At 38.3% G+C, this 23,916-nt stretch overlaps 1 protein-coding gene across 2 annotated transcripts in view; it reads left to right on the plus strand.

The window, feature by feature from the left end:
* Nucleotides 1–253: 253 nt before the first annotated feature.
* LOC6054226 (gustatory receptor for sugar taste 43a) overlaps nucleotides 254–23,916 on the plus strand; it is a 100,790-nt gene continuing 77,127 nt past the window's right edge. Inside the window, exon 1 of one of the 2 annotated variants that reach the window (XM_038264168.1) lies at nucleotides 254–957. In XM_038264168.1, the coding sequence (XP_038120096.1) occupies nucleotides 305–957 (653 nt within the window). In that variant the 5' untranslated portion in view covers nucleotides 254–304. Of the gene's footprint in view, nucleotides 958–5,938; nucleotides 6,582–23,916 lie in introns of those variants that run through there. The other variant, XM_038264169.1, reaches the window with a different exon arrangement.

Raw genomic sequence — 23,916 nt, forward strand, 5'->3', positions numbered from 1 at the left:
GTGTTTGTTACGGGGGGGGGGGGAGGTCAATAATTTCCACCTAATTTCGCACGATCCAATAAATCATGCCCAAGTTGATTGGCCGTCACTAACACAAAACGCTCCGCCACCTAATCAACATATTAATTTACACACACGCACAGAAATACGGCGTTTGGTTTGCCACTCCCACGCCACCCCGTAATTAATGGTTCCGGTCCGGGTCCACCCCCAGGGTGCCCACCAGTTTGAATCGGGCGCTCGTCCACGAAACATCGCGTCCAAGTGGTGAAAACCATCAGAAGAAAGAAGAAGAAATCGAACAATGCGTCGTTGGTTCGCGGTTCGCGATGTTTACGAAGTGGTGCGCCCCCTGGCCCACCTGTCAACACTGTTCGGTCTGGCGTCCACTCCGGTCTTTTACGACCCGACGTCCTGGTCTTCCCGCCTGGTGCCAACGAGTGGCTCCACCTGGATCTCCGTAATTTATCTGCTGACGTTCTTCGCCCTGTATACGTACTCCACCTACTTGACGATCTTCGTGCAGCACTTCCACGTGCTGTACAAGTCGTTGATCGTCGGTCGAACCGAGTACGCGTACGCCGTCATTCTGTACGTGGTCATCGTCTTCTCGATGGTGTTCCTCTACCTAAATCGGGACAAGCTGGCAACACTGCTGCGTCTTTTGCATCAAGTCGATCGGGGATTAGTTGACTTCGAAAATGCCATCACCAGTGATCACCAGCGAACCCATTTCCTGCTGACGGTGGCCATTTGGGGCGTCGCAATTGTCACCGGTGTCATGGTAGGAGTCGGGTACTACTACTACACGACCATCTTTGCGACGTTTCTGTACAACGCGCAAACCGTAATTGCATATTTGCTGTCCATCAACGGGTACACGCTGGCGATGATCCAGGCGAGCACGATGGTATTCCTGGCGAAAGATCGCTTCGCGGTCATCAACGAAACGTTCAGGTAATTTAGTCACGATTTTATTTTGCTGGAATCTTTCAACATTTAATCGCCAACAACCTTGAGAGTTCATAACATCTCGGCTATAAACAGAAACGACCTTTCACCACGGTCCATTACAACAAATTACCTCTCACCCACTACGAAACCAAACAGACTCTGCTGTCTCAAGTAGCAGTCCCAACAATAGCTAGCCTCAAGATGTCATCCACACCATAGACAAACATTTATTCCGTATTTCGCCAACCATTAGATAAACAAAACATAACCCCCCGCGGTGAGCATGATTGCCTTCCACCGCGTATCAGCTAAACACACACACTCCCGGTTCTGTCCACCGCAATTTCGCATTTAGTCTGGCAAGAAATTTCGCCAAAGTCGGTTTGATTCACGCGCGCTTGTGCCACCATGTCCAGCCGTCGCGACGGTAGCGTTACGCAGGTTTACGTACGCGTTACGCTCGTCCTGAAATGTCTCGGACTGTACCCGATGGTGACCGATCCGGGGCGGAGCTTCCGAACGCGCTACCGCGCGCTAAACTGCTGCGGCGTCCTGTTCGGAGTCGCGTTCTACGGGTACCTGCTGCTGAACTACTCGCTGGACATGGAGGCCGTTCGGATGAACACCCAGTCGGTGATCGTGCAGCGGATGCTGGATGCGTTTCACGTGGTGCGTTACGTGACGGCCATTGCCGTACCGGCGACGGCCATGCTGACCTTGGAAAAGTCCTTCCGGATGCTGCAGCTGCTGGAGGAATGCTCCGCGGAGATAGTGCAGCTGCTGCACGGTGTTTCGAAGCGGTTCCCGTTTGGGGTGCTGAGTTCGAGCCGGTTTTTCGTCGCACTGCAGGTGGCTTCGGTAGCTTGTCCGGTGTTCTGCGGAATGTTGGCCATGAGTGTCGTGGATGCGCTGGATAAGACTAGAGCCAAACCGGGACTGTACTTCCGGATTACGAGGTTCTTGTACTTTTGCGGATATGTGCAGCTGTGGCTGCAGCCGACGATTATGTTGCTGCTACTGTTGACGAGATTCGGAGCTGTGAACAAGCTGATGAGGTAAGTTTCTAACTCCTTTAAGTTGTGTCATACGCCGTCTTTATATAGACGTTCTCGCGCTATCTTGTTGCACGTCTCTTTTTGACGTTTTCAAAAAAAAAAAAATAAACAAAAAATAAAGCACGCAATGTAAACAATAACAAAAACGTTTTGTTTGGTGGATCTTTCTGTGCGTTGTTCCGAAGTTTGGTTGAATTTGCTTGCTGGAGTCCCGAGTTATAGTTAAATGGTTTACAGACTATCGTCGGGCATGCACGTGTGTCAAATGCGTTCTGGCTGAAATTCATTTGGCCAGTTGTCACACTTGCAGCCATTTTCAGGGTGTGTTAAGAAATGCACGGAGTTTTCCGGTTTTTGTTGAATATCTCAGCTTTGAATTCGAATTATGAGGATCTGTGAACATCAAATTGTGAGGTCAACTCAATTTGGCATAAAATCAAGGTGCGACAAGATAGCATGAACACGAGTGTACAGTACACCGTGTAATGCACTAGTTGGCAGTTGTGTTGAAATTGTAACTCAATTCCCATTACTCAAATTAATTGTCCATATCAAGAGCTTCCGAAGCTGCGCCCGACAAAAACTCCTCTCAGTTTCAACCTTAACGTTGTGCCGCCAAGATATCAACCATGAAGTGGTTCAATGTGTCCAATATCTACGACGTCATCCAGCCCCTGTACTATCCACTGAAGCTGATGGGACTTTGCCCAATCCCTCTTAATCGTCAATCAACCTCGCAAAACACCTTCGGACCTCGAGTCTACGTCATCGCATTCGTCGCCCAGCACGTCTTCTTCGCGTACTACAGTTTGGCCGAGCATCGCATGCCGATCATGTTTACCTCCTCGATTGTGCTAAGTTCGTTTGACGTGTACCACATGCTGTACATGCTCAACGCCGTCAGCTCGGTGGTGCATTTCTACCACGTTCAGTGGGATATTGCATCCTTGCTGGAAGCGCAACACCAGGTTGATCAGTCTCTTGCCAAAATGGGCTTCAAAGTAGAATTTCGCGAGCATCACATCCGAGTGACGATTGTGGTACTTGCAATGGAACTATCCGCTTTGATACTGTGCGTGGCATATTATTGGTACTTTTTGGAGGTCATCAAAACGGGAGTCCTCATATCATGGCGTCAAATTATCTTCCTGGTGTACATTTTGAACTACTTGCTGATGATGCTGTACGGTACGGTAATGGTAGTTCTTCGTATATTCAGGTGAGATTTGTTTTGAAGTCACCCTATCAGACATTGTAGTATAAGAGTAGATGCAAAGTACTGACACTTGATTCAGTACTGCCACAACCACTCCCACAAGTACATCGTAATGGGATGGTTCAAAGCGAATAACGTATACAAATCCGTGAAACCACTGTTCTACCACTTGAAACTGCTCGGGCTGTGCGCGGACATTCCATCGCCAAGGATTACACCGAAGAACGATATCCGCTTGAAGATGTACCTACCGTTCTTTATCGGATTCTACGCCAGCATCACTTTTCTGAGGATATCCAGACACGATTTAGTTATCAATTCAATTATTTCGAGCTTCATTTTCGAAATGGCCCACGCGATTGGAACGTTGAACTCCGTCAACGCGATGGCTTGGTTCTACCTGTCCCAAGCAAAGATTGCTGGTATCGTACGCAGATTACATCAGATTGATGTTGCCCTGCTGAAAATGCACTTCAGACTCGACCACTCCAAGTGGCACTTCCGGTTCGCAGTACCATTGTTGATAACCGATTTGATAACATTTTCCATTTGTGGTGTATACATTTGGAGCATCACCAGGATGCAATTGATAAGTGTGTCGTGGATTGTTTATTTGTTCCCACTTTTATATCTGGCGTATGCCTTTAACTTTGTACTGGTGATGGTGTATGGGACAACGATGGTGGTACTGGTGTTCGTTCGCTACTCTGCGTTGAACGGGATATTCAGGTAAGCCACAAGCGATAGGTGCTTCCATTAGCTAAATTAATAGTCACCTGCTTGTACTACTAAGCTACTGCACACCTTTTAGTGTAAAACGGAACTCAACAAAGGGAAATTCTTATGAATCCAATCCTAAAATCAACGTGATCGTGCTATCTTGTCACACGTCGCTTTTGACGTTGCGAGAAAATCTTGTTACTAGCCCGGGCAGAAAGTTGCATCTTGGAAAAATCTACCCATGTTCGTAAAAACACGAACAAGTCAAGTTCACCCCAGGGTATGGTTAAGAGATAACCGAACATGGCCACGAACATAAATTGTTCGAGGCGTATCTGCGAAAAATCTTGTTGAGTTTATTTGACCAACAATGCCACATCAAGTTGAGTTTATAGTAGCAAACAACTGAAATCTTCCAAAAATCATATCGAGTTCATAAAGTAGATTTTGATCCCAAAAATAATTTTATTGGTTTTTAATGCACCCCGCCACAATTCAGACCCCCTCCCCCTTTTTCCTCTTCACAAATATGAGTAATATTGCAGGAATATACGCGCTTACATCAAAACAAGATTTTTCAAAGTTGAAAAATTATTTTACTTTAAAAACTCATTAAAAAATTGTGGAGAAAGCGTTGAATTGCTAAAATGTTATAATAATTTTCCAAATCACAAAAAATCCAAAGTCTCTATATTCAATTTTTTTTAAATTAAAAATAACAGTTTATGAAAATATTCCTAAAATTGCATAAGTCCAAAAATCAACAGTAAAATTCCAAAAAGCCTGGTAATGTTTCTTATCAAAATAATTTTTCAAAATGTTGAAAAATATTCAACTGGCTGTGAGCAAAACTTTCGCAATGTCCTGAAAATCTAAAAAAATCTACCAAAAATCTTATCGTGATAATGATCCCGTAAATTTTCTAAGTGCCGGAACGATTTTTGTAGGGGGTATATCAATAATTATTAAAAACCAACTTTCGAATTTCAAAATTTCAATGAAGAAGTTTTGTTAGGGACATTATTTTAGGAACAAACTGATGTTTTTGTAAAAATCGGACAAAAATTTTCTGTAATTTCGTCGATTTTTCCGAAATTTTGGTTCAAAGCAAAAATAAATATCAAAATAATTTATCATGTTTCCAAACTCCCGAAAATTTTCTAAGTCTCAAAAAAATGCTTTTTCTGTAAAAAGTAAAGAATTAAAAAATATACGCAAAAATTTCAAAGTCCAGCATAAATAAAATCAAACTTTAAAATATCAGCTCATGAAAATTATTCTAAGTATCGGAAATTGAAACTTCGGTCAGTGACTGCAAATTTTGCTAAGTCCAGCATAAATTTGAAACAAAGTCAAAATAATCATTTCATGATGTTCGAGTAAAATTTTTGAAAAAAATTTAATTTTCGAAATTTTTGCTAAGTCTAAAAAAACTACCACTAACAGCTCAATATCAACTGTTGATAATGCAGTATGATCATGGAATATACTTTCCATGATACGCAGTCGGTTTCAAAAGTCGTCATAACTCGAGGAGTTTACAGCAAGATGCAAATAAACAAGCCAAGATAGTTCGAAGTTGTCGCAACCAACTCACTTTCCGCCCGGGAGAGCACGCAATGTAAACAAAAACAAACACGATTAGTTTGGTTGGCCATTCTGTTCATTGTCCCAAGATTTTGATGAATTTGGCATTTACATGTGACAAAACGTCATCTAGCTGAGTTCTTTTTGGCTAGTTGACACACTTGCAGGGTGTGACAAGACAGCAACTATTTTTTTACGTAAAATGATAACCGGGTTATTGCGCTTTTTGTTGAATATCTCAGGAATGAAATCGAACAGAAATTTGGCCCAAAATCGACGTGTGTCAAGATAGCACGAATGGCTTAATTATGTCGTGTGCTTCGTTTTCCAAGTCACCCTAATAGATATTTTAGTATAACAGAAGATGCAAATTACCGCTACCCGATTCAGTTCTATCACAGCCACTCCCCCGAGTGCATCGCGATGGGTTGCTTCCAAGCAAACGACGTCTACGATACGGTGAAGCCGCTGTTCCACCACTTGAAACTGTTCGGACTGTGCGCAGATATTCCGCGGTCAGGAATTACGCCGAAGAAAGTTCCACCGTCCAACATAATCTACCTGCTTTTCTTCATCGGATTGTACACCTACATTACCTTCGTAACTTTATTTAGACACGAGTATCCACTGATTTACAGTTCTTTGATTTTGAGCTTCGTGTATGAGACATCCCACACCATTTGTCTCTTGAACGCCATCAATACCATGGTTTGGTTCTATAAGACGCGAGCAAAAATCTTTGAAATAGTACGAGAATTGCATCTCTTTGATGTCGCCCTCGGTAGGATGCACCTCTCACTTGACAACTCCAAATGGCACTTTCGGTTCACAACGGCTCTGTTGGTCATTGACGGGACTACTCTTGCAATATGTGCCGTATACCTTTGGAGCTTCTCCGAGATACATCAAATGGGTGAAGCATGGTCTAGTTGTATGTGGCCAATCTTATATCTGGCGTATGCGTTCAACTTTGTACTGGTGATGATGTATGGCACTGTAATCGTGATACTGGTGTCGGTTCGCTACTCCGCCTTGAACAGGATATTCAGGTAAGACAACAAAATAAGTTGCATTAGCTTAATTAATCATTGTAAACGAGTGTCACAGAGCTGTTGTACTCCATCAGTGAAAAACGAAACTCTGTAGTGAGAAGTGGTTAACCAATAAACAATATTCACGACGTTATTCGGACTCTGTACTATTCGTCAAGATAATGGTCGACTAGATAAAATTACAATTTTGGAAGAACGGAAACAAAAAGACAAGGTCTAAACTAAATTTCGGTTTGTCGATTCGCTGCTCTTAATATGTTGTCTTTAGGTGAGCTACTAAAATAAAAAAGTAGTTCAAAGCTACACTCCCAATCTGATACCTGGAAGTGGTGTTCGTTCGCTTCTCCGCATTAAGTAGGATATTTATGCCAGAAACATTAGTTGCATCCATTTGCTAAATTAATAACCGTCAACAGTTGAAGGCTAGCGGCACAAAGCTCACTTTTCAGTATGAAATAGTGCGCTGTAGTGAAAAGTTGCTTCAAATTTCATCATGAAGTGTATCGCCATACACAGTATTTATGACGCTGTCAAGCCTTTGTACTTCTTCTTAAGACTAATGGGGTTCTGTGCAATTCCATGGAATTCTTCTCCAAATTCAAAGTCCAACTACAAGCCGCGCGCTTACGTTGCATTCTTCATCGTTTTAAATACATTCTTCACATACTACAGTCTAGTCGAGAATCAAATGCCGATTTTGTTCGCCTCCAAAATTATGAGCAAATCGTTCGACTTATTCTATATTATTTATTTACTCAACGCATCTAGTTCAATAATATACTTGTACATTGTTCGCTTCGATGTAGTTACCATTTTGAAAGAACAGCACCAAATGGATAAAATCTTCAACAAGCTAAACTTTAAGATAAACTTTACCAGCCATTTCGTCCTGTTGGTGGCCACAGTGTTGGCGGTGCTACTTTCGGCCCTCAGTTTGTGCACGGCATTTTATTTTTACTATATGGTGGCGCTTAAAACAGGAGCTAACGCGTCGTGGCGACACTCCATTTACCTGGTGTACATATTCAACTTTTTGCTGACGATGCTGTACGCAACGGCGATGGTGCTATTACCACAGCAGCGGTTCTCAGCACTGAATCAGATTTTCAGGTGAGTTTTTACAGCCTTCCTGATCGAAAAATGACTTCCGCTCGTGCCCTCCTGGTGCTGAAATCAAAGATTGTTATACCTGCATGCATAATTGTCCAATCCACACCAGTTCTCGGATGTAGGATCTAAATTTGGAACAACTTTTTCTAAGCCACCATATTTTTCTTCGCAAATTTTATTGACACCTTATATATATATAAAAAAAATACACTCAATTATCTCGGCAACTTCTCAAATGATTTAAACCAATTTAAACTCACACAGAAAAAAAAAACAATTCCCGTAATCGTGAATTGTGTTCATGAAGTTGAGAACCACGAAGGAATTTATTCATGAGTATGGTGCATTTGCACTATAAACGTGAATATATTCCTTCGTGGATCTCAAATTCATGAACACAATTCACAATTACGAGAGTTTACTATTTTTCGTGCATTCCTAGGACCTGTTTGATTAGCTTAGTGCAGTGCATCAAAGGAAGGCTTAACACGATTTGTTTTAAATTTGAAAATTGAAACTTTGTCCAAGCATATCATGCATCGAAAGGAGCCATTTTACATTATATTTTTTTCTGGCAAGGCTCCATACAATAGACGGGGTTGAGGCGGAAATTTTCTCAGCTTTTCAGAACTATTTTTTTACATAAGTGGTTTTTCTTCATAAAGTATACTAACAATTTTCAATTAAAACAAATATTTATTGGTATAAAATCCAAAAACTTAGAAACGAAACATAATTTAAAAAAATGCAAGGTTTTTTTTCAATTGCATATTCGACTGAATGAATTTAAAAATTTTAACCGGCGATATTTTTGGATTTTTTCATAATTAAAAGTAATGATTTTTTAGAGCCAACAGCTACTGTAACATTTATGTACAAAAAATAAAAAATGTGTATTGGCCTCTTCTAATGTAACGGTTGTTTTGAGCTTTTGTTAAATATTTACTTTCGGAAAAAAATAATAAAAAATCACGATTGTTTAATTTTTTTCACATTGCAAGTTCTAATTACTTAAAACTTAAACGCCATTTGACGTTTTTCTTGTGATAGTTTTCTGTCGTTTCTTTGTCTCAGCATCTGTCTGTCTAATCTTCAATGTATTTGAAGAAAGTTTATCGAACATTTTCTGATCTTCTTCTGATCCCTGATGATGGTACGTAAATATTTGATAATCTGTAACTTTGAAAGGAAATTTCTGAGCAATTTGGTTTCTTGGGCAAAATTGTAGGTGTTGTTTAGGAATATCCAGAAAAAAAGGTAAATGGAAAAAAATCCCGATTTTTACCATTAATTTTTGTTCCACAAAACCTTAATTTCCAAAATAAACTCAATTTCCAAAATATGTAATTTTTCACTATTAAGATTTTTTATGTGTTTTAGGGAACCAAAACCCGCAACTTTTGGGCCATTGAAAAAATGGTTAAAAATTATGCCGCCAACTTACGATTTTTTGAGAAAAAAATTGGATTTTTGGAAAAAAAAATATTTTATACATAAATTTTGATTGACCTTATTTTTTGATCTAAAATTTAACTTGCAATCGAAAAGTACTTAAAAGATTTTTTGATTTAGTACCCCGTTTGTGGGTCTCGTGGCGCAGGGGGACGCGGGTTCGATTCCCGCCTTATCCACTGAGCTTCTATCGGATGGTGAAGTAAAACGTCGGTCCCGGTTTCTCCTGTCTCGTCAGAGGCGCTGGAGCAGAAATCCCACGTTAGAAGAAGGCCATGCCCCGGGGGGCGTAGTGCCAATAGTTTCGTTACCCCGTTTGCAAAAAGTACTTTAGTGAAATTTTGATAAAGTGCACCGATTTTAAGTAAAATTCATATTTAGGTGACTTTTTTGAAAATAGTCGCAGTTATTCATTTTTTAAAAATTAGTGCACATATTTGCCCACGTTTGAAAAAAATATTTTTGAAAAGCTGAGAAAATTCTCTATATTTTGCTTTTTTGAACTTTGTTGAAACGACCCTTAGTTGCTGAGATATTGCAATGCAAAGGTTTAAAAACAGGAAAATTTATGTTTTCTAAGTCTCACCCAAGAAATCCATCATTTTCTAATGTCGATATCTCAGCAACTAATGGTCCGATTTTCAGTGTTAATACATGAAACATTCGTAATTTTTTAATTTTCCGATCTTTTCCAAAACAATATTTTCAAAATTTTCAAGTCTAGACTAACATTTCAAAAGGGCCAAACATTCAATATAACACCCTATTAAAATGTTAGTCTTGTTTAAAAAAAAAACGAAAATATTTTTTTCGAAAAAATCAAAAATATTTTATCGGCATTAAAAAATTGTGGGTTGTTAGGGTGATACTTAGAAAACATCAATTTTCCTATTTTTAAACCTTTGCATGGTAATATTTCAGCAACTAAGGGTCGTATCGTATCAACAAAGTTCAAAAAAGCAAAATATAGAGAATCAGCTTTCCAAAAATATTTTTTTCAGAAGTGAGCAAACATGTACACTAATTTTTAAAAATGAATAACTGCGTTTATTTTCAAAACAGCCACTTAAAAATGGATTTTACTTGAAAACGGTGCACTTTATCAGAATTTCACTTAAGTACTTTTTGATTGCAAATTTGATTTTAAATCGAAAAATGAAGTTGAAAAATTTTTGGGACCAATGTCTCGATTTTTTGAAAAAATCAGTATTGATTAAAAAAATCATAACTCAGTCAAAGATTTTTTCACAACCTGGAAATTTCTGAAAAGTTGGCATTTTATGTCCTCTAAAACACATAAAAGAAATAGTATTTTTTGCAAATCAAGTTTAAGTGATAAAAAGTTAAATAAAAAATCACCAAAAATGTTTTTACCGTGTATCATGTTTTTCCAGTGTAGTCCGTATCCATGCCTACAACTTTGCCGAAGACACCAAATCGATCAAAAAATTCCTTCGAAAGATACAGATTTTTGAATTTCCATACATCATTTTTGTATGGACAGCTGCCAAACTTGTATGGAAAATTATATGGACAAACTAATGATGCAAAATGGCTTCTTTGGGCATACCGAAGGCACCAAAAAAGTTTCAGTCAGATTCAAAAATACAAAAAAAAATCGAATGACCGAAATCTGAGAGAACTGCTCATAAGTGACCGTTTTGGAAAACATCTTTTTTCGAAAAGTTAAGTAAAATTTGCTATTGTCCAATTGAAAATTGAAAAAAGGGATTGTTAAGGTGAGACTTAGAAAACATCAATTTTTCTGTTTCTTTACCTTAAAGCCGCTGTATCTCAGCAACCAGAGGTCCAATCTTCAATCTCTCTTTGACAAAACAAAATTATATTTTCAGAAATGGTCACTCATGTTCACTATTAAAAAAAACGAAAAATTGCTAATATTTCGCTGAATCAAACTTTCGGTGGCTATGTCTTGAAAACGAGGCACTTTGTCAAAAAATCTTTAAAGTACTTTTCGATTGAAAATTCAATTTAACATCAAAAATAAGGTCAATCAACTTTTTTTAATCAAAAAATCATAACTCGGCGGCAGAACTCTCAATGGCTCATAAGTTGCGGGTTTTAGTCTTGAAAATCAAAAAATACGTAGGGAAACAGCATCTAATTCCAGCCTGCCTGAACTTTGACATTAAATTAAGGCTAATTAAAAGCGTTTTCATCTGGAATCGAGTGATAAATAGCTCAATAAGAAGTGAGCAAGCAAATTTCTATCAAAAGTTTTGCAAAATTAGTTGTTTTAATAGTGAAAATCAGAAAATTGAATGGAGTTAGGAGCGAGTGCTTAACCTGCCAAACATACGAGAATTTCCCCTATTTTGGAAACTGAGTTTTAAAAACTCGGAATTTTTTTCCGTATACATTTTTTCTGGATATTCGTGAACAATACCTACAACTAGGTCGATGCCACCAAATTGTTTAGAAAATTCATTCAAAAGTTACAGATGTTTGAATATCTACTCACAATTTTTGTATGAACAGCTGCCAAATTTATCTGGAGATTTGTATGGGTGAACCAATGACACCAATAGCTTCTTTGGTCTAGATAAGGCCTCCACAAAGTTTGAGCCAAATAAAAAAAATGGTCAAAACTGGCCGATTCCCCAGAGAATTGCTCATCTGTAAAAATTTCGAGTCAGTCGGTTTAGGTTCAAGGGTCGCGGTTGAGATTTGTAGTTTGTACACAGAAAAAAATCAATTCTCGAAACCGTGAAGTCAGTTCACGATTATGAGAACCACGAAGGAATATATTCACGTTTATGGTGCAAATGCACCATACTCATGAATAAATTCCTTCGTGAATCTCACATTCGTGAACATAATTCACGATTACGGGAATTGACTTTTTTCTGTGTAAGGATATTTTTCCCGACAGGACAGGTGGTGTGAATTGCGTGGAAATTTTGTCATGAGTGAGATTGATGTAAAATTAAACTTTCTTCGTAACCTCGAATGGTTACGCTGTCCACTTTGTAAGCAGATATTCTAGGTTCGATTCCCATCTGCTCCAACCTTCAATCGGATGGTTGAAGAAAACCGTCGGGCCCTTTATTCAATTTTTTGCATTTTTTTTTTTTTTGAAAGATGGACACAAGCAAATTCAAATGGCGTCTCCGGCGTCTCCGGCGTTTTTGCTGGAGTTGATTTTTGAAAAACATTTTCTTTTCCACATTCAAAACTGGGCAGCACTCGTCCGAGAGAAGGATTGCCTCGAGCCGAGAGAATTGTAGAATTTACGGAATCAGAGAACACAGCTCGAAATGAGCAACTCTGGTAGAAAAAAGAGTTGTTTAGAATTATTTTAATTTGGTGAATGCCTGAAATGCCATTACAGTACAGTTAAATTTAAACAGTGAATTAAATATTATATAGCGAACAAAAAATATCCAGTTGTTGAAATACCATTTTTTTTTCATGATTGCCTCGTTACGAAAACACAATATTGGCGGACACTAATTGGTGCAAAATTACCCTCGGAATATAAACAAGCCCACTTCCTGTGTAAACATTCTAACGCACGCCCTCAGCTAGAGAATCAGAAAAAAAACGGACCAGCTGGTTTGCGTTCAGTTGTCACCTTCCGTTCGCCCAACCTGGATCGCACAATGGTGGCCAACGTGCTGGACGCCCACCGGCAGATAACGTTTCCGCTAAAGTGCGTCGGACTGCACCCGCTGGTGACGGAGGGTCGTAACTGTCGGAAGCTGCACTATCGACTACTGAACTGCGCGTTGATCCTGGCTTCGATCGGGTTCTACGGGTACTTGCTGTGGAACTACTCGCTGGACTCGGAGTTTTTCCGACTCAACAGCGGGTCGATTATCGTGCATCGGATGCTGGACTTTTTCTACCTGTCACGGCATACGATGTGCATTACGGTGTCCCTGTTTGGGTACTACTCGTTGGACCGTTCTCAGCGGATGCTGGAGAAGCTCCAACTTGCAGCGATCGGTTGAAAAAGCTGAGCTCGTACAGGGGGGACCTGTTTGGATTTGTTAGTTCGCACCGGTTCTTGAGGACTGTTCAGGGTTTGTCGTTCGTGGTGCCCTTTGTTGGAGTGCTCATAGTGAACTATTGTTTGACAGTTGGTGGTGGAACGACGCATATTGGACTGCTGTCGAAGATTGCTCGGTATGTGTACTCCTGCTGCTACGTTCAGCTGTGGTTGCAGCCAACGTTTGTTATGCTGCTGATCTGGAAGCGGTATGCGGCACTCAACCGGATTATCAGGTAGTTGGATGTGATGCACGCTATAAACGGTGTTTACAATGTGGGTTAAGTTTCATTTTAATTAATTAGATTAGCGTGCCGCGACTATCTGGCAACATTTACCACGACATCGATACATAACGTAGAAAGTGTGGCGCACGTTTCTTCACAGAACAGTTGTTTACTTATGGTACGTTCGTTTGAAGACTAGTCCCGCACTTATTGCCGCACTCAGAGCTTTCAAAGTGTTTTTATGAAGAAACTCGTGCTAGTTTCGCACGAGTTTTGCCGCCGTCTTGAAACTGAAACTCTAGTGCCGCACTCGATTTTTGTTCAGTTTCATACGAGTTACGCGCACACTAACAAATGACGTTCGATAGAACCAAAACTGGCTCATTATGCGAAAGTGTTTCATTAGCAGACCCACCTCTAGCTCCACCCATTATTTTGCACTCTTCTAATCGATTTCAACAGGATGTTGCTTATCATCCGACTAGCAGTGTCAATTAAGGAATTGATTCAGTAGTACTTAAGATTTTGCGTAGCAAAATGAACATTTCAGTGCGTCGTTTGAAAAAAATAAGGAAGCCGGCAAGTTTGCCAACAGCAACGAGCTGTTTGGCGCATTTCAACCTGTGCTGCAAGCTGTTCGGAATCATTCCTCTGTTCACAAACCTGGAGCGCAAAAAGACCCGACGTCCGCTGTACCTCTTGTTGAACTACCTTGGACTTGCCGCTTCCATGACAGCTTACGTTGCGATTTTACGGATGTCCTTTCGTGAAACGATTGTCCAAGTGGTCAACTCGTCACTGATGATCCTCATCATGGAGGGTGTCTATCGGCAGTACAGTATCGTCGGTTTGGTAGCAGTTGGACAGCTGCTGTACGAGGGTGTTGGCAAAATCACCACCATGTTGGACACGGTGGATCGCGTGTTGGCCCAAGCTGGCAACACTGGAACGCTGGTAACGTTCGACAGATTGGTGCACCGGTTGATCGCGTTTGGATTTTTGGCTCCTTTTCTACTCCTTGCGTTGGGAGCAGTGTTTTTGAACAGCCACGTTGACGTCAAGCCCGGACAGCTTCTGGTAATCGCAACCAACCTTTACGTGCAGTGTTCGTACGCGTTCATGCTGCTGCACCCAATCGTTACAGTGTTGGCAGTGTCGTTGCGCTTCCGCCGAGTCGATGAAACGATGAGGTGAGTGCTTTCAAACGAATTGATGTGAAATTTGATAGTTACAAACAATTACGCTAATTGATTTGTGTCAGTACTATAAGCGATCGATGCACCGTCAAACAGTTGCAAAATGGCGTTCTTCCCAGTCGCAACAAACTTGTACGATGCATTTCTCCCTCTAAGGTTGCTTCTTGTTCCGTTAGGGGTACAGCCATATTCCTTGCAAGTCAGTTCAACACCCCGTCAAAACCGGGTCCAGTTATGTGCGTGTTTGCTCGTTTGTGGCATCCTGATGACGTGGAACTACGATTACCGGTACTGGAACAAGTGGAACTCACCGGTGGTAATCATGTGTGGCACTGTGATGCAAACGGTTAGCTTTTGCGAACCCACGCTGGCTATCGTGGCAGGTTTCTTGCTGAAATCGAAAACACAACGTTTGCTGCTGAAGTTGCACCACTTCGATGTTCAGGTATGTATCTCTTAAAAAAAATCAACCATATTTAACTCTCATATTTTTTGCAGTATCAAAACCTCACCAAACAAGCGTTCAACTATCGAAAGCAGCAAAGCGGGATTGCAATTGGCTTTTACGGTCACATCGTCATCTCCATGTGCTTCATGTTGAGCTATAACGCGTTCGTTAACGGTTTGTCGGAGCTGGGACTCATGACGTGCTTGACGCTTGCGTACAACTTATTGCACGTGATTGCAGTTAGCGCAAACTTTGCAGTGACGGAAGTGTTGGTTCTGCAAAGATTTCAAAAATTGAATGCAGCTCTACGGTATGTTTCTGATTCTAGGTTTTGTTCGTTACAATTTAGAGTACACAGAAAAAAAATGTGTAAATTTTAAAAGTGTAATTTTGAAAGGTTGGATAATTCTACCTCAATTAAGACTTCAGTGACATTAAACCAGAAAAGTGGTAAAATGACACGTTGTCAGACGTAATATTACACATTTTTCTAACATAAAAGGTGTACCAATTCTCAGATGTAATATTACTCAATGAGGAACGGCTATAAAATCACTCGAGAGGGAACATTCTGAATTAGACCACCTAGACCCACCTTCACTCGATTGCACTCGATTATCTCGGCACTGGCTCAACCGTGTCTTACACTGTCTTGGTCTTCCTGGATCCGTCTTTGGGTTGCCATAAGTCGCTATTGAGCAATTCCAACCCAAAACAGGAATTTTTTAGGTACTTTTTTCTCTACCCTCTCCGATTTCAATGAAACTTTGTAGACATGTTATCCTACGCTTACAAAAGCCATTTTTGTGTAAATGGAGCCAGTTTCACTTGATAGTGACATTTTTAGAAGGGCGTAAGTGTTTTAAATATTTTTGTATTTCGTATTTTTGCATTGCTGTATCTCGAAGCCGTTGCATCGTATCAAAAAGTGGTCAAAGACAAACTTGTAGGAAATTTGACGGGCTTTCCGAAAAAATACACTGTAATAAAAAAACATGATTTATGATTTTAGCTAATTTATTATCAAGGTTACTAAACAACACTAAAAAATATTACGTTTTCAGTTATGAGCAATGTAATCAGCTTATAACTGTAAGCCCATACATCTAATTGAAATGTGGTCAAAGACAAACTTATGGGAAATTGGACGAGCTTTCCAGTAAAAATATTTTCGAGACTGAAAAATCAAGTCTGTCTTATAGAAATTGCCAAAACCCATTAAAAATCCTATTTTTTTCAACATTTTTATTTTTAAAACCGCTGTAACTTTACAAGAACTGGACTCACGACAATGATCAACAAGGAGACTTTTATATAAAATTGTCTGGAGAATCAACTCACGTATTCGGTTTTTGAAAATTTTGACGTTTAGAGCACTTTTGAAAAAAAAAAACAGTATCAGTTAATGATTTTTTTATTATTTCATCTTAGGCTATTTTCACAAAAATTTTGAACGCAAAAAAAATCGTGGGTTCACCTTCAAATTTGACTTTTAAAACTAAAAATCATAAAATCTCATAAAAGTGGAGTGTTTTTTTCTTTCAGTGTATTTTTTTCGGAAAGCCCGTCCAATTTCCTGCAAGTTTGTCTTTGACCACTTTTTGATACGATGCAACGGCTTCGAGAAACAGCAATATTTAAAATACGAAATACAAAAATATTTAAAACACTTACGCCCTTCTCAAATATGCGTAGGATAACATGTCTACAAAGTTTCATTGAAATCGAATAGGGTCGGGTACAACCGAAATTGCTCTATTGAAAATTATGAAGTTTAGATAAGTACTTCAAAAGTTATGCTTAAGTAACGATTTTAACTAAAGTGCGGAAGATTGTACGAAACCCCGTCTTGTAATATATTTTTGAACAGGATTAAGATCTTTCTAAAATGTCCAAAACATTGAAGATCTGATATCCCTATCAGTAGTTTAAGGCACTTATGTGTTATTTGTACACTTTTTATAGGCCGGATCTCAGATATTTTGATAAAAACGTTGTCCGGATCTATCATGCGACCTGTTTGATTACCTATCGAAAAATCCTTCCAACGCGCCCAAAATATTGATGATCTGACAGCCCTCTCAATATTATAAGTGTTAATTTACCCTTAACCCTTAACCGATTTCGCTAAAATGTTCTCAGTTACTTATTTTTGCCTAAGGAATCGAACCAGGGAGTATTTTTATTGTCACACCAGTGGGTAATCAGAAGACCTTTCCAACACGCCCTAATGAATGAAAATCTAACAACCGTATCAAATGAAAAATATATTTATATCAATGTGAGGAAGGCTTCAATCACCTTGGGGGGATTATGTATCGTTTTGGTTGCATTTGAAAGGTATTTTGAAGCACTTCAAAATACATCAGAAATCTTTTACATATCGATGCCTCCCTTCTCTTTTGTGCTAACTAGATAGGAATCCCAGCAAGCATAGTACAAGAGAGCACAGAGGCATCGATATGTAAAAGATTTCTGATGTATTTTGGACCTCAAACTTTAATGCCCGTTTTACCCCGCGTCCCTTAACCATAGATGGCTAATATTGAGTTTGTATAGACAAACAAACGCATTGGGCGGCTTTTGCTTGTTGTTACCACCCTCTGTTTATAGATCTCTATTTTTGGTACAATACATAGGTGCAAATCGACGCAAATGCACGGTGTATTTAGAATATTTGAACAAGCAAAAGTAAACACGGCAACATTCATCGCTCGGAGTGATATACAACTAATAATTAGGGACCAATTAGTACCACAGAAGACCACTTGCTGGGTATCCTTTTACCAGTAGCAAAATGTCCTCCATTCAGACCGCATCGAGCTTGTACGATGCAATTTTCCCACTAAGATTACTTCTGGTACCATTGGGTCTACAACCTTGTGTTTTGCGTGTTCAAAAGAGCTCAATGCCTCACCGGTGGCTCCTTTGGGTGCACTTTTTGTTTAGCTTAGTGAGCTGGATCATCCTGGTGGTTTGCAACTATGATTCCCGATATTGGAACAAACTCAGGTCCACGATCGTCATCAAGAGTAGTAATCTAATGCAGGGGATTTGCCTTTGCGAACCAGTACTGGCCATTGTGGTCGGCTTTTTGACGAGTGCCAAATTGCCTCATCTTTGCAATCTGCTGTATCACTTTGATGATCAGGTAGATCTGACAACTTTAGTCCGATACCCCTTTGTAATCGTGAGTTTCGTTACAGCTCCGTTCTACAACAGGTTTGACGTTGAACCACCAAAAACACCAACGATTTACCGTCGTTTGCATGGTTGTTCCCGTTACCGTTGGTGTAACTTATATGCTCACTTACAACGTTTACCAGGACACTTTGCGCGAAATGGGAATCATGCAATGTTTAACGATATTGTACAACCTGCTGCACGTCGCTGCCACGTGTGTCAATTTTGTTGTGATAGGAGTGCTGGTGTTGATTCGATTCCGGCGATTGAGCTGTGCACTAAGGTAACTAAACATTTGGAAACGATGAAAATGGATCAAATGTTAACGTCTCGGACGAAGATCGATAGTCATCGATTTTCTTTTCCGAATTTTCTCCACTCGCAAACAGATTCATAATTCACGCTGAGATATTCCCAAACAGTATGAATCAGCCATCAATTAGGAAAATTATAGCCACTCCCATCGACAGCCGTCAACCGTCTGACGTTCCATCAAGCCGCTTCAGTTGCGAAATGGCTTCCAACCGGGTGGCATCCAGCACCAACACCACCGTTGTGTATGCCTTTCGTCCGTTGCAATTGTTTCTTATCGTGCTAGGGTTGTCACCCTGTGTCGAGCGTCGCGGTGGACACCGCCACCGGCGGGTGCTCTGCTGGGTTCAGTTTCTTGTATGTACCGTGAACTATTGCTATCTATGCGTGTGGAACAATGACTTTGACTTCTGGAACCTATTTAATTCGCAAATCTCGGTCAAAAGCGGAATCGTGTTTCAAACAGTGAGCTTGATCTATCCTCTTATTTTGCTAGTGCTGAACTTTGCCTTAAGTGATTCTTTCGAAACAATTACAGAAGAATTGCATGTGATAGATGAAAAGTTAAATGATACAACCGGGTCCTGTTACGACCATCGAAGACATCGTAGAGCAGTGATAATCTTAATGATCGGTATCGCGATGGTAGCAGGGACCATGATATTGATTTGTCATCCATTTATGTACGGCAAACGTTTTCTGAAATTAAAGCTTATCGTGAGTCAACTAGTTGGCCAAGCACATATGGCAGCAATTTGCATTTATTTCGTGGTGATTGTGTGGTTCGTTTGCGCTCGCTATCAACGAGTTGTGGAATCGTTAAGGTAAGATTGTCAATTATACACCCAAAACTGGCAGCGCTAGTCCGAGAGAATGATGGTCTCGAGTCGAGAGAATAGTGGTACCATTCACGGACGCAGAGAACACAGCTCGAGATGGGCGATAGAACTATTCTCTCGAGGTTCATTTGCAAAAAAAGTTCATCCGTCAAACAAAAAAACCAAAAGTGTCGACAACGGGATTCGAACCAGAGACCTTTGACAAACCAATCCAATGACTTAGCTGCCTCGGCCACCGCAGCTTGGTGACCAAGGAGAAGTCAGAAGTCGATGTATGACACTTGTTGGAGATTTGAACTCATTTGTTATAATGGTGTGAGTTGGTACCATTATTCTATCGATTTTGGCACTGAGCCCTCAATAAATTTTGAGAGAACGATTATCTTGATTCTGAATTTTGGGTGTAATGCTCTATAAAAACCATCTTTTGTTATGCACACGGTAACGAATCTTCAAACATTTGAATACAAAAATACAAAATCTAATCTAATCAGACCCTAGCGCAGCCAATCTTTCGAAGGGATCCTGGAGAGTGCCTTAGGTTACACCCAAAACTGGCAGCGCTAGTACGAGAGAATGATGGTCTCGAGTCGAGAGAATAGTGGTACCATTCACGGACGCAGAGAACACAGCTCGAGATGGGCGATAGAACTATTCTCTCGAGGTTCATTTGCAAAAAAAGTTCATCCGTCAAACAAAAAACCAAAAGTGTCGACAACGGGAATCGAACCAGAGACCTTTGACAAACCAATCCAATGACTTAGCTGCCTCGGCCACCACAGCTTGGTGACCATGAAGAAGTCAGAAGTCGATGTATGACACTTGTTGGAGATTTATTGATTCAACTAACGAATGAACTCATTTGTTATGATGGTGTGAGTTGGTACCATTATTCTATCGATTTTGGCACTGAGCCCTCAATAAATTTTGAGAGAACGATTATCTCGATTCTGAATTTTGGGTGTAGATGACGCCTAGCACTCTTCTTGTCATTTATTAACATTTGAAGTGCGCCATTGCATTGAAATGCATTGAGACATCACAAGCGTTAAAGCGGCCAGGCCTACTGCATAAAGCCGTATCGCAGAGATGACTCGTAATTGGGTTGAGTTTGAGCACGGAGCGTTCGAACAACAACACAATTCTGAATCGACAGGGGAGGAAGAAGTGTGGGGACACACCACCATACGCTCCGAGATTTGGTTGTATTCGTTGGGAGCACCATGCTAAGAAGGTTTGGTAATCCGGGACCCTCTGGGATGGGACATTGTATTTCCACGAATGCCCTGGACACTATTTGCCGTGGTTATAGCGCCACAACTCGCTCTCTGTAATAGTATTCCTAATTCCAGTCCACGCTCACCAAGTCGTCATGGCGTAGTGGTTAGCATTTTTGCTTACTAATCCAAAGAACGAGGGATCGAACCCCGCCTCGAGCGACTTTGATTTTTCGTTCATATTCATCATTTCAGATTTCTTTGTTCTTAACTTTCTCGTTGGGAGCAGATGGGTATCGAACCCAGAACCATTCGCTTATAAAGCGAACACCGTAACCAGTCAGCCACGGCCGCTCCTGTATCATTTGAATACAAAAATACAAAAATACAAAAATACAAAAATACAAAAATACAAAAATACAAAAATACAAAAATACAAAAATACAAAAATACAAAAATACAAAAATACAAAAATACAAAAATACAAAAATACAAAAATACAAAAATACAAAAATACAAAAATACAAAAATACAAAAATACAAAAATACAAAAATACAAAATACAAAAATACAAAAATACAAAAATACAAAAATACAAAAATACAAAAATACAAAAATACAAAAATACAAAAATACAAATACAAAAATACAAAAATACAAAAATACAAAAATACAAAATACAAAAATACAAAAATACAAAAATACAAAAATACAAAAATACAAAAATACAAAAATACAAAAATACAAAAATACAAAAATACAAAAATACAAAAATACAAAAATACAAAAATACAAAAATACAAAAATACAAAAATACAAAATACAAAAATACAAAAATACAAAAATACAAAATACAAAAATACAAAAATACAAAAATACAAAAATACAAAAATACAAAAATACAAAAATACAAAAATACAAAATACAAAAATACAAAAATACAAAAATACAAAAATACAAAAATACAAAAATACAAAAATACAAAAATACAAAAATACAAAAATACAAAAATACAAAAATACAAAAATACAAAAATACAAAAATACAAAAATACAAAAATACAAAATACAAAAATACAAAAATACAAAAATACAAAAATACAAAAATACAAAAATACAAAAATACAAAAATACAAAAATACAAAAATACAAAAATACAAAAATACAAAAATACAAAAATACAAAAATACAAAAATACAAAAATACAAAAATACAAAAATACAAAAATACAAAAATACAAAATACAAAAATACAAAAATACAAAAATACAAAAATACAAAATACAAAAATACAAAAATACAAAAATACAAAATACAAAAATACAAAAATACAAAAATACAAAAATACAAAAATACAAAAATACAAAAATACAAAAATACAAAAATACAAAAATACAAAAATACAAAAATACAAAAATACAAAAATACAAAAATACAAAAATACAAAAATACAAAAATACAAAAATACAAAAATACAAAAATACAAAAATACAAAAATACAAAAATACAAAAATACAAAAATACAAAAATACAAAAATACAAAAATACAAAAATTCAATAAAAACTATTTCAAGTAAATACTTGTAATCGATTCTTGACCTTGAAAAGTTGAAAGTAAACGCTATTTGACAAAACAAGTTATGCCGCATATGAGCAATTCTCTACCAAAACCGGAAATGGATTTTATTTGTATTTTTTGATTTGGCTCAATCTTTGTGGGGGCCTTCCCTATACCCAAATATGCTATTTTGTGTCATTGGTTCACCCATACAAGTCTCCATACAATTTTGGCAGCTGTCCATACAAAAATGGTATGTAAATATTCAAACAGCTGTAACTTTTGAGTGAATTTTTTGATCAATTTGGTGTCTTCGGCAAAGTTGTAGGTATTGTTGAGGACTTTTGAGAAAAAAATAGATACACGAAAAAAAAATTTGAGGATTTTTTTATCAACTTTTTTTTTACTAAAACTCAATTTCCCAAAATACGTATTTTTTGATTTTCGAGATTTTTTGATATGTTTTAGGGGACTAAAATCCGCAACTTTTGAGCCATACAGAAACATGGTGGAAAAATCTGCCGCCGAGTTATGAATTTTTGAAAAATAGTGATTTTTTACAAAATCGAAGTTTCATGCAAAAACAAGTTTGACATAATTTTTTAATGCAAAATTGAATTTGCAATCGAAAAGTACTTTACATATTTTTTGATAAAGGGCTCCGTTTTCTAGATATAGCCACCGAAAGTTTGATTTTAGCGAAATATTTGCAGTTTTTCAATTTTTAAAAATAGTGACCATGAGTGACCACTTCTAAAAAAAATTTTTTTGAAAAGAAAAGGGCCAAACATTGAATATTACGCCCATTTAAAATGCTAGTCTTGATTTAAAAATTTTCATATTATTTTTTTCGAAAAGATCGGAAAATTTCACGAATGTTTCATATATTACCATTGAAAATCGGACCATTAGTTGTTGAGATATCGTCATTAGAAAATGGTGGGCTGTTTGGGTGAGACTTAGAAAACTTCAATTTTCGTGTTTCTTTTTCTTTAAAACGCTGTATCTCAGCAACCAAAGGTCCAATCTTCAATGTCTCTTAGACAATTTTATAGAAAATTTTCTGAACTTTTCAAAAAAAATATTTTTAGAAATGGTCACTCATGGTCACTATTTTTAAAAATTGAAAAACTGCAAATATTTCGCTATAATCAAACTTTCGGTGGCTATATCTAGAAAACGGAGCCCTTTATCAAAAAATATGTAGAGTACTTTTCGATTGTAAATTCAATTTTGCATTAAAAAATAATGTCAAACTTGTTTTTGCATGAAACTTCGTTTTTTTCCAAAAATCACTATTTTTTCAAAAATTCATAACTGGGCGGCAGATTTTTTGACCATGTTTCTCTATGGCTCAAAAGTTGCGGATTTTTGTCTCCTAAAACATATCAAAAAATCTCGAAAATCAAAAAATACGTATTTTGGGAAATTGAGTTTTAGTGAAAAAAGGTGCAGGTGGTTATGTTCTACATGACCAATATGACAAAGAACTTTGTACAAAACTCAAAAAATCATGCTATTTTTATTTATATTTTTTAATTCTTTGCCTATTTTTTTAATCCTGAATAATTAATTCTAATTAAATTTATTCAATCAATGGCACCGGTAGAACCTTCCCTCAGGGCCATGGCCACTCCGGGTGTGGCCAATCCTGTCGAAATGGCCATTTTCATCACCAGTATCAAAAACCATGAATTTTGATACCCATATTGCCCAAACTCGTATGGTTCGTTAAATGTCCCCCGGTAGAACCTTCCCTCAGGGCCATGGCCACTCCGGG

Source organism: Culex quinquefasciatus, chromosome 3 (genome assembly GCF_015732765.1).
Source record: "Culex quinquefasciatus strain JHB chromosome 3, VPISU_Cqui_1.0_pri_paternal, whole genome shotgun sequence".
Taxonomy (NCBI): domain Eukaryota; kingdom Metazoa; phylum Arthropoda; class Insecta; order Diptera; family Culicidae; genus Culex; species Culex quinquefasciatus.